Raw genomic sequence first — 12,822 nt, 5'->3', positions numbered from 1 at the left:
ACAAAAGATGTTTGAAGTAAGCACCCTGCTCGGTGATGCACTTGTGCTTGAGTGATCATTAGAGTTACCTGTTGCAAAACATGATCAGTGCTATCAATTTCTTACTTACTGTTCACCTTCAGTTCACTGACAGTACGGGGATTCAATTCATCACCTCTATCCTTTAAATAGTCCCAAGGAAAAAAGTGACAAATAGACAAATCTGGGAAACACAAGAGGGCTGGGCTGCTACTCTCTTGTGTAGCAGCCTCTTCTGCCAGTTATTTTTTTTATATAAGCTGCATGAATGTGTGCTACAGAATCATTTTATATGCGACAAGTTGCTGTAAGAAGCTGTACATTTTTTCAGTTCAGGATCTGTTAACACAGCGTAGAATTCAAATTGTAAGGTACGTTTCTGAGCTGTCTACTGACAGCTCAGTCAAAAAATATTGGCCTGCTGTATGACTACCAGAAACAATACACCATACACTGATTTTCTCATCGAGAAGTGGCTGTTCAAATATCTAAGGATTTTCACTCATCTTATTCCTGGTGTTATATGAATTAACAAGTCCAGATAAATCAACAATCAACTATCCGTGTCTCATCTGACATGAAACACGGCACAGAGTTTATCTAACCATCAACACTGTTTTTGAGAAGCCAATCGATTAAGATGTTTTGGTTTGTCAGTTCTCTTTTAAGTTATTGTAATTATTACATAAGGTTTAAAATGTATATTAACAAGAATCTTATATGAAGATGTATACTTTACACTGCTTTTTTATGATAACTAGTATACAGATTTTAAGGACTGGCAAAAATTCTTCTTTGAATATCAGCTATGACGTAAATGGTCATCTATTTCATTTTGTGAAAAACCGATCCTGATGTATGACATTTTTAACTGAATCGTGTATGCTACTCTTTGCTGGGAGAATGCCATTAAGAATTTTTTCAGTGAATTATTAACATGTTTCTTGAAAGGATTAAGAAGCTCTTTCTATAGTAACCCTTTTTTTGATCAAGGCATTAAAAAAATGCAAAGAACGAAATTATACTGCACTGAAGCATATACAATTTACAAATGACAACAATAGATGAAAGTAAAAACATACACAATCAATAGTGGCACTAGTAAGGGAGCATTAAAGATAACAATTAATTACAGTTCAAACAGCCTCGGTTCAGTTTTAAGTTGTTCATCTACTACAAAAAAAAAAGATGCATACATACACAAACTGTCATGTTTAAGTTTTAAATAAATGAATTAATTATAATTCAAGTCAACTCAGTTTTAATTAAATAAATGAAATTTGATTATAATATTACACAATAGTATTCTATAATAATGCAAGGCATCTGTACATATAGTACTGGTATGTCAAAATCTTTAACAATATAAAAAATAAAAATAAGTAGGCAAAGGTAACAGGTTTCAGAAAAAGTAAGGCCCTTAGAATAAGGATATATAAATAGTGTACTTAAGGTTAGCTGAATTCGGCAGTTGAAAATCTTGTCATGTACTGTTGTCATTTCAGTAAACATTTCTTTATGGTCAATCAACATGTTTGCCAAGAATGAGTATGTGTTTATTGAACACTATATATATAATTTTCTTAAAACATGTGAAACCTGAGTTTCAGGCTCAAAATTTATCCAAACTGCAGTTTTCCGTACATGTAGAATACACATTTGATATACAAATTTTGTAAAATTGGAAGTGTATAAAAGCAAAATAGTTAGACCAAATCATGGAATTTTTTCAGATCATGAAAAACTCTTTAACTAGAAAATCTTTTATAAGCGCTTCCTCAAAGAAAAACTCAATGATTTCATGGTTAGAAAAAAATTGAATTTGTATGCTTACTGCATCAGTGTTATTGAACACTGATCTTTCAATCCCGTGAACTGTAAGAGAAACAGACTGTGAAACAAATTTACATTAGTGTCACTGGTTTTAATTGCTTATTGACAGAAGTATGTTTACTTTGACAGATTATGTTTATTTCAATGATGAAGTAAAAACAGCAAAAAAACTAGCTAAATATACAGCAATGATCACACTTTTCATAAATGATCATTTATGTGATGTGCATGCATAAGCAGATGAATAGAAAAATGGTGTTAGCAACTCTTTTTATTATTTTGGCTAGTCTTCCCTGTTTATTATTTGATAAAAATTTATTTATAAATTATTTTATTTCAATAATATTGTAACCCGCAGTCAAAAAGTATAAAGGTTAATGTTATTTTTTTACAGCAAAAATAAGTGAAATAATTAGTTTGTTTCTGTTAAAATTTTTAAATACTTACAATACATAATTCAAGTTTGCTCTTCCTTATAAGAAAGAGAAAACTTGCCCAGTGTGTAGTCAAATTAGTAATTTTGTCATTGTTTTTGGAGTGTTTTCCATTTTTTTTTTATACTAAAGAAAGAAATAAAGAGCTTATGATTCATCACTATCTTCCATCCATACAATGTTTCTATATATGATTTTATACCTTTATTTTTAATCATAATTAATTACAATTAAAATTTGATTTATTTTTTCAAATCCAAATATCTCAATAAATACTCAACTGATTTCTACAAATTCAAATTTTATTGTTTTTAGAATTTTCTAGATAAATTTTATCTTTGACATTTTTCAAAATGTTCTGTTTTAACCCTTTTCAAATTTTGTAGTATGAAAAGGAAATCTGTTTTACTTAAATAAAAATATTATTAACAAATATTTTTACTTTTATATCCACAGTTGGGTCATTTACCAAAGGCATCAGTCATAAGATTCTATACGCCAGGTTTCTGAATCATTGATAAGAATTAAATTATATATTTTACTATTACCAATATTATTATGATACTTTATATTGGTCCACTTTCAGGATTCAACATACAAAAAGGGAATTTTTTAAAGTTTAGTAATATTATTTTTCCCCTTCTCCTATTTATATGATGCAATATTAATTTCAAAAACAATAATTTTATATTTATATTTTTTAATAGTCCCCAGTTTCCTAAGACTTTGTTCAGGTAGTTGGAGATAACGTATAACCATTGTGTAAAGTCACTGAATTATGCCCCAGCCATTATGTAAGCAAGTTCATAAAATTACAACTTGATATTCATAAAGAAAATTAATGACACCCTAGCTGCTATGTAAGGCCTTACATAGGCCAAGCTGTGGTTGTACTTTATGTACCCATCAAGTACAACAACAGCTTGGCAATAATACCAGTTAACAGGACTTCTCGAAACTGATTTACAAATCCACAATGATGGGGTAAATTATCCTTTATAAATATTTTTATTTTTATTTTCTAATGTGCAATCTCCTCAACTAGTGAATAATAAGCCCCATGGTCCAATGAGATGTGGATATGTATAACATGTAAATGAGGTGTAGTCTTTTACAGACTCAGACCAACCAACCATGAAACATTTGAACTCTAAGACCAACTACCAAAGAACATTGTTATCAATGCTGTAGTATTTAAATTTGTATAGAAGCAACTAACTTTTACTAAGATTTGGACCTCAAAACCTTAGACTTTGAAAATCAACTGTTAAACAATTGATTTGTGACAAGATAACCAGTAGAACAGTCCAGTGGGCTATAAATTATAAATATCTTAAAAATGTTTATTTTTTATAAGTGCATGTTACATACTTTTTAAAGTGCAAAAGGATCAGTTAAACAACAACAAAAAAAGTGTAAATGGAAGAATAAAAGCAAAGTTAATATATTTTCTTTTAGAAAAAACCAGATCTATTTAAAGTGATTTTTTTAATGAATTCTTTTAAATAGAAAGAAGACCTGCAGATAAACAAAAACTTCTTTTTTTAATTAATTGTAAATATCATAATTTATACCTAATTTTTTTTCCTACCTAGTCTTGTCTAGAGTCAGGAATCTCAAAGAGTGAACAATAACATAATTCTAAAAAAAAATATTTATTTTTATTGGAACAAACAGGACATGAAGACATGTTTTGTGAACAATTTCCCGATGCAGTATAAATTTAAAAAAATGTATATCGTGAAGTTTATCAAGAACTAGTCCATTTTATTGAACTGTTAAAGGATAACAAACAACAATGTTGGTTGGATGAAGCCTACTGTCACTGTTAAATGGTTGGATGAAGCCTACTGTCACTGTTAAATTTTCATTTGATCTAAAGAGTAATGGCCACTAATATTCCCAGATCTTACACAACAAAATTTTTTCCTTGGTTATTTGAAGTACAGCTTTTTAGAATAATCTTTATATGCATGACAAACTGAAAACTAACACAAAGTGAGATTTCAGGCATTTATTAATGGAACATTAGAAAGTGGTTGCAAATATCATGTAACTTGGATACAGGTAATAAGGATATTCACTTTCAATATAAATTGTGAAATTAAAGGTGGGTTTGATCTTATTTTTTTTCATAATCTGTGCCTTATGATCGAATGTACATCAAAGTTAGGGTGTTTCATCCTATTTCAAAAACATGGATTTCTGAACTGAATATATGAAAGTTAATCTGGTGCCTAATCCATACAATTTAATAAATAACTCTCATAATTAGAAAATGTTAAAACAAACCAAAATAAATATTAAGTTATGTTTTTCTGCTGCCGTTTCTTTGAAAAATTGTTAATTTTTAAATTAAAAATGCTACAGAATTAATTTTGAATTCCAAAATGCTACTTTGAGATTCACACCATTAAGTGTTATCAATATTTCATAAATACAAAGGTTTTTATTTGTAGTAGTAAAGATAACTTATTTTTAGACTAACCATAATAGAAATATCTTCACTACTGAAGAACAAGATTTATCATTCGCTGAAGTTAATTTAGTTGTGCGTCTGCACATAATGAAAATATAGTAACAGTTAAATGAAAAAGTTAACGTAAAAGACATGCTATGTAATAAATATCAAATTACCGCAGGTGTCCAATCAGGTTCAAAATCTTCATCTTCATCTTCATCATCATTGTCACTATCTTCATCATCATCAACCCCATCACTAAATCCTTTTGTCTTTGTCAAAAAATTCTCTTTTGCTTTTCGTTTAGGCACTGTACGTTGAGGAGTAACATTTTCATTTGATTCAATTTCTGTTAATTTATTGTTTCCTTTATCATTTACATCAGCATCAAGATCTGTATTAGTAACAAAATAACAAAAATATTATATCTAAGTCATGTAAATCAAAAACCAATAACAAAATGAAAAACATGCAAGCGACTTCAATTTGATAAGCTTTATCAAAGTTATTTACATACATGCCATTAACTCAAATGATACCAAATGTTTGACTTTCACAATACATATTTTTATTAATATTACCGACTTCAGATTAAAAAATTATTTATAATTTCAACTGTATTGTTCAACATCACGTTTAGTTTCTGACATTAAAGACCTATGTAAATTTGTTGCATTCAACAATATTACTAAAAGTGATGATCTTTACCTAAACATTTTTAAAGGACTGTAAAGGGCTAAAATTTAACCGAATCATTACGATGAATAGACAATCCTGACAATTTTAAGTGAAAAATATAGGTGACCACATCTCTTTATTTAATAATGGCGTGTAGATATCAATGTTAAATGTTGTTTGGAAAGTACTTTACAATAGATAGATCTTTTAATCTCTTTGGAGAACTTTTATTTTTCAGCATTTTATATTTTAGTATAGATAAACAATGGTATGTCTGTTAAATAACAAAACTGTGTTTCTAACTATTAAGAGAAAGTAACGACAACTTAATTGTGAGCTCTTTGGCAAAGATCATGGACATGTCTGAATCTCCATGGCAAACATTAATCTTGTCATTCACTCGACTGGGTAACATACAGTGCAGTTGTGTGCCAGAATAATGCTAAATTTATAAGTTGAGCTATAAGTTGAGCAACTTGATAATTTGAAATTTTTTAATAAAACTGAACAGCACATCAACAGAATGTTTCAAATGCTTAAGAGCTTATGGAGAAGTCTGCGTGTTTTGTGCAAGTGTGTTTGAGTGATACAAAAAATTCAGTGAAACATAAAAAAAAAATTAGCAAGATTGTTTGAGAAAACTGTAGCAGAAGTCATGGATATTAAAAAAACACTGCATGGAAAAATTTGTATGAGGATATCAACAAGAAAAATTTTGTGCTTAAATGATCCCTATGCATCTCACCAGAGCAAAAAGAAAGCCGAGAGGAAGTTTATATCAACATGCTGCAGCAATCTATGCTGATCCACAACCTTTCTCAAAAAAATCATCACTTGAAATGAAACCTGGATCTTCCAATATAATTCTAGGATGAAACAACAGTTAATGCACTGAAAAACACAGTTGTCGCCAAGAACGAAAAACATTTACCACAAGTTCAAATTGAAAGCCATGATCAATGTGTTCTTTGTTGCCAACAGCATAATTGTGGAAGAATGTGTTTTAGATATATCAGTGAACCGGTATTATTATAAGGAAGCTTTGTTTTTTCCACTGAAATGTGAAAGAAAAACCAATGCTTCATTTTCACTGCTCACATTTGAAGCACTGGTGAAAAAATCTTCACTGTAATTACCTGCAGGACTGCTCTGAAAATATGTGGAATCTTTCCTTCCAATTATTGGAAAGTTATTGTTGCGGATTTGTAGAGATCTCAGTTCTCATTTTTGTTTGTAAATATGACATAATGCATTTTTTAGTTTTTTCCTAAAATTCCAAATTTTTTTCCAGTTTTTTTTATTGTTTCAGTATCACAATTCACAAGTTTCAAGGAAAACAATCCATAAGTTAGGAGTCATGTGAAGTCTGAATCAACTAAAATCATTTAAAGTATTTAATGAAAACCCAAAAATCCAGGTAATTCCTATTACCTTATATTTAGTGGAAGTTAGCCTTAACCAAATATTTTAAAAATAAAATTGTATACATTACTAGCTCTAATACACCCTAAGTTTATTAGATCAGAATGTTAATTTTTTTCTGAAAGTAAGAATAAAAGACAAGAGCTGAGAAAAATGGTTTCGTTCTTCATCAATGCATTTGCTAATTTATTAATGCAGAACTTTCTGTGAAACAGTAATTTTTTTATTGAATAACAAATTTTGTAATGTGTGAAAATTCCATGCCTGACAGGGATTCGAACCTGGGAACTCCAAATAAAAGGCTGAGATGGTGCCACTCACACCACAGAGAGGCCAACGTGAAACAGAATATATAACGACAAATATATAACTACACTGAAACAGGCACTACATTCACTAATTTGGCACCACGTGACTTTTCTCTTTTCCCTAAAATAAAATCTGTGCTTTATCTGTATTAAGATGTAATAAAATAGCTGACAGAAACTGATCTGCTCATGTCAGTGGAAAACAAGGCTACAATGGTGTGCAAGAACGAATGGAGACTATACTGAAGAAGAGATTTTTTTACCTAAGTAATATCAATTTATAACTTGTCGTATCATGTCTGGTGGTACACCAACAGATTCATCAATTACTTTCCGAGTATGGAAACAACTATATATTGCATATCTGAGAGGTATTTGGAGGCAGAAAAAATGGGGTTCTACATAGTTAAAGAAAATCTCCCTTATGGTGGATTTTTAATTTTCGTCTGCCATCTTGGATCTGCCATATTGAATGAGACTTAATTTTTTTAAATAGGAAGGTGGACTTATGACACATGATTTTGATTAAAAAGTTTACAAGAAAACAACAATGGTGAAACCCGTTTTTCAGTTAATTCCTTTTATTATACAGTTACAAGCATTCAAAGTTTTAGTGGCAGAAAAATTGTTTTAACAATAAAACAAGCTAAAACGCATTGCATGAACAATTTTATTACATCTTACATTCATAATGCATATAATAATGAACTTTAAACAATGTTAAAATATTGATAATAATAAACAATTACTAATAATTAATAACATAAATTAAACTGCTATATCAACTGCTACTTTAAATATTACAATATTTATTATAAAATTTTAAATAAATGTTTTCGATTGTAAATTACTAATAAAATAAATTTTTAAAGCAGATCATTCTACAACAAATTTTCAAAATGCTTCTCCTCTACTGCTTGGCAGTGTGCTAACCTCAAGTAATATCAGTTTATAACTTGTCGCATCATGTCTGGTGGCATACTAGCAGATTCACCAATTATTCTTCTTTTCAATTGATGTCTGCAGGTTTTATTTTAAGTATTATGTGTACATCCCAAAAAAAAGGAATCAAGAGGAGACAGATTTCGGATCTGGCAGGCCATTCTATAGCACATCTGCGACCTATCCAGTGATTGAAAATTGTTCATTAAAAATTTGCTGTGCCATTAAAAATATCTTGCTGAAACCATACATTATTACTTAATCCTTGTCCAAAATTTTCCCAGATATTTGGTAAAAGCCTATTGGCTAACAAGTTGCAGTAAGCATCTCGTATAAGATTCTCATCTAAAATAAAAGGTCCTACAATACAACGACCAACAATTCCTGTACAAACGTTCACTTTTTGAGAATGCTGTGTATGATATCTATCTATTATTGTTCCAATAACGACAGTTTTGCTTATTCATATGGCCACTTAACATAAGTCACTTCATCAGTAAATATTACTGAATTAGAAAAATTTGCATCTATGTCTAATTTTTGTATTATAATATCACAGTACTCAACTCGACAGTCAAAATCACCTTCCAAAAGTTCTTGCACCAGGTGTAGCTTCCAAGGGTGAAATTTATTTGTTTTAAGAATTTTCTGAACTGAAAATAACTGATGTCATGTTAGACAACGGCTCTCTGAATCAATGAATGAAGGTTTTCAACAAAGGTCTGCGATATAGACTTTACACCAGTTGTGACAGTTCTTGGTCTACCGGTACGAGGACGACTGTTTACAGTACCGCTTTGTACAAATCACTTTACTGTCTTGATTACAGTCATTTTAGTTATTGTTTTTCTGATTGGAAATCTATTATTAAATAAATCACATACCTCTTGTAAAGGCTGAACTCGCCACCTTACTTGTACATCATAAACAGTGTTATTCTTTTGGTTTCACTTGCAGAAGGCATTGTTACTTTAAAATTTAATAAAACTAAATAAATGAATCAGAAAACTAATAATAATAATACTTTCACCAAAAACCAAATTTGAACCGCTAGGACTACAACTTAATGTTTACTAGTAATATCAAATTTTACCGGTTGCATTGTTTCAAAGTAAGACAAAGTGAACTGTTATAAATTAACAGCTGATTTACTCAACTAAATTTTTAATACATTTTTTAAGTAAGTATTTTCAGCTGATTTATTTTATTTACGATAAGTAACAAATATCAGCTGATATTAACAAAGGAAGTTAATTTTTTTTAGAAAACAATATCAGTTGATATAGCCATTTAATTTGTTGTGCTGTTAATTTTTAGTTATTGTTTATTATTATCATCAATATTACATCACTGTTTAAAGTTCTTTATTGCATGAATTATAAATGTAAAATTGTTCATGCAGCCCATTTTACCTGCTTTTATTGTTAACACAATTTTTCTGTCACTGCAATTTTAAATGCTTATAACACAATAACAAAGGGATTAACAGAAAAATGGTTTCACCATTGTTTTTCTTGTTTAATTTTTAATTAAAATAACATGTCACATATCCACCTTCCTATTTAAAAAAATTAAGTTTGATTCAATATGGCGGACAAAAATTAAATAACCACCATAATGGAAATTTTTTCAATTATGTAGAACCCCCATACTTCAATATGGCGGACAAAAATTAAATAACCACCATAATGGAAATTTTTTCAATTATGTAGAACCCCCATTTCTTTCTTTCTCCAAGTACCTCTCAAAAACGCATCTGTTTGTTTCCATACTTAAATACCACCTGATATATATATTAAAGAAATAGTCTTTGGTTTGCCGCAGATGAAGCCAGGTAGTAGCCAATATAATTCTTATGCTGTTTGTAGCATGGACTTGTCTGGGAATAGCTTCCTGTTTATTATGAGCCTTTCCATAACGGCCTTTGTATAAAACTAAGCTTCCTACCTTTCCTAAATTAAAAACAGAGTGAAAGTTTTTATGTAACACAAAGTAAAATAATGTAAGTGTTACAAACAAGTTTAAAATAATATTAAAAATAGAGAAGAAAATTTTTTTTAATATTATTAGATTGTGAAATGGAATAAAAAATGTATTACATCAATGATTAATTTTATTATTAAAAAGTTTAATACGGGTACAAACTTTCAATTTTAGATATAGAGTTTATGAAGAAATTATTATAAATATTAATATATCATAAAAAGAAACTAAGAAATATTTGAAGATTATATGAAAATCCTTTTCATTTCAACTGTTAAAACAAGATTACATAAAAATATATGTAATAATAAAAATAAATTTAAATAAATAAATCTTTAAAAAATGAAAATGTAATAAATATAATTAACAAACAAACAGTAGATTCCTGGTTATATGAATCTGTCTCAAACAAAACTGGGGACTATGAAATGACAAAAAAAAATTTAACTCTATTAATATTTATAGGGATGTTTTTAAATTTCAAAATAAAGGGCAGGAACAATCATAATTAATGCAATATTAACCAAATATATCAATGTATAGGAAAAAGTAACAAAGGCCTAAACCATTGGATATTCTATTACACTAGCTGCAGGTTACAGAATACATTTTACATTCCTTTTGATTCCAATAATAAAGTTTTGCTAACACGTTTGATAATGAATACTCTTTCGACTGAAGCAACGTACATCTACATACTGACATAATTACTTACCGTAATGTATTTAAATAATTTATATATATTTGTGGTTAAGTTAGTGTTACAGGAAGTCATTGTAGACTGAGCTTAGTTTTATGAGTTTTACTTTCTGAACCTCTGTAATATAATAATACAGTATTTAGAAATATGTCATGTAAATGTAAGTATAGTTTAATAATCAATAAATTGTGAGGTTATTTATAAGGGTTAATAACAATGATGAAATTTTCTACAGTGCTGCCACACATTAAAGTGTATTCAACAATTTCAAATTGAATTAAAGGTAAACAGAAAGTAAAACACCATAATACTAAAATATCCAATAGAAAAATAATAAAACCTATCTGAATGTGAAAAATGAAGGTTTTTTTTTTGGTTCACACAGCATAGAAAAAAAGAGTTCTACTTTTGGCACTCTTCTATTTGCAAAATGTTTGGTGGTAAATATAAAAACTTTACAAGCAGTTCTGGCTGGTTAAACTCAAAATCTGATTATGGAGTTCAGCATACAGATATGGAGAAAAGTTTTTGCTTGATAAAAATGCAGCTAAAATGTTCAAAAACGTTTTTAAAAATGGTAAGAGATTACATTATGAGGCAGTAAATGCAGATAAAACTGAGCAAAAATTTGAAATGCTATCCAAGAAATTCCTTGCGATAAAAAGTGAAGAATCTATTCTAGGTCATAAAAAAACGACGAGGCAGAATAACTAAGTAGTAATGTATTTAGACTTTAGTCTTTATTAATAAATCCAAACTTTCTCGAGCATTAAAATATTGCAAAAAATGGGATTCCTATTATAAAAATTTGGCAATTGCATAAATGTTACAGTTTCAAAGAAAATTTTTAAATTTTATAATTATTACTGCCCTTAAATATTAGGAGAAAATAGCTACAGTGACTCAAAAAACCAAGAAAATGGTTAATAAAATAGAGTATCAACTGAAGGTAGAGTTATCAATTCAGAAGAAAATTGCAGAATAGAGTTGGATAAAGAAATTCCTGGATGTGATCACAATGAGATAAAGAAGTACAGGATTGGTTCTATCGATGAACAGTTGTTCCCTTATCAAGAAATAGTATACACAGTATGTCTGAAAAGTTCCCGAATTAAATAAAAACACAAATTTAAAGTTAAACGAATTTACTCACATAAGCCTTCTACATAGAACCCTTCTCTTTTTATACACTTGTGGTAGCGCCGGTAGAGACCGTCAAACGTCTGGAGAAATCACTTTGTGGGATCGCCATTCATTACGGATGGCCGTAATGTCGTTGAAAAAGCGGCCCTTCATCTTCAACTAGAGTTTCGGGAAGAGGCAATAGTCTGCTGGAGCCAAGTAGGGTGAATGGGACGGGTAGGATAAGACGGTGATTTGATTTGCGGCATTAATAACGTGTTAAAACTGAAGCCATGACAGCCAGCACATTGCCGTGCAAGAGAGTCCAACTGTTCGAATCCCGGTACTCGTACAACGACGAAACAGGCGTTTCATAACGTCCAAATAGAATTTAGAATTCACGGTTTGAACAGTTGGGGCAAATTGATGATAAATCAGGTCCTATGGGTCGAACATTACAATAAACATCGTTTTCACTCTTGATTTTTGCTGCCTGACATTTGCCGGTCTTTGTGCTCCAGGGCTCAACCAAGTAGCGGATTGACGCTTCGTTTGCGGATCATACATGAAGCTTTCACCACCAGTTACAATTGCTTGCAAAAAATTCGGGTTGCTATCGGCAGTTTCAACGAAGTCTTGAGTGCAAGAAAGACGCATGTGTTTTTGTTCTTCGGTCAAGAAGTGTGTAACGAAACGAGAGCACACATTTCGGCGGTTAATTTTTTCTGTTAGAATTGTACGTACCGCGTGCAATTTCGCAACGTTTTTGACGTGAACCGCTGTTGACGGCCTCCCGCTTCGTTCGTTGTCATTCAACGACTCTACTGGCTTTAAACCGCTTCTACCACGAGTGGGTTGTAGTACGAGATCTCGCACAAGATCATAACGTATGCGGCCGAATATAACTCGAGACTGTAGCAA

The 12,822-nt window shown here is 30.2% G+C and overlaps 1 protein-coding gene across 3 annotated transcripts in view; it reads right to left on the bottom strand.

The window, feature by feature from the left end:
* The window catches only part of LOC142320438 (uncharacterized), an 81,775-nt gene that overhangs the window by 30,736 nt on the left and 38,217 nt on the right, over positions 1 to 12,822 (bottom strand). For all 3 annotated transcript variants that reach the window (XM_075358207.1, XM_075358208.1, XM_075358209.1), the window contains one exon: positions 4,923 to 5,140. In XM_075358207.1, coding sequence (XP_075214322.1) covers positions 4,923 to 5,140 — 218 coding nt within the window. The remainder of the gene's footprint in view (positions 1 to 4,922; positions 5,141 to 12,822) is intronic.

This window comes from Lycorma delicatula, chromosome 2 (assembly GCF_047948215.1).
Source record: "Lycorma delicatula isolate Av1 chromosome 2, ASM4794821v1, whole genome shotgun sequence".
Lineage (NCBI taxonomy): Eukaryota > Metazoa > Arthropoda > Insecta > Hemiptera > Fulgoridae > Lycorma > Lycorma delicatula.
This window is presented reverse-complemented; position numbering and strand designations above follow the sequence as displayed.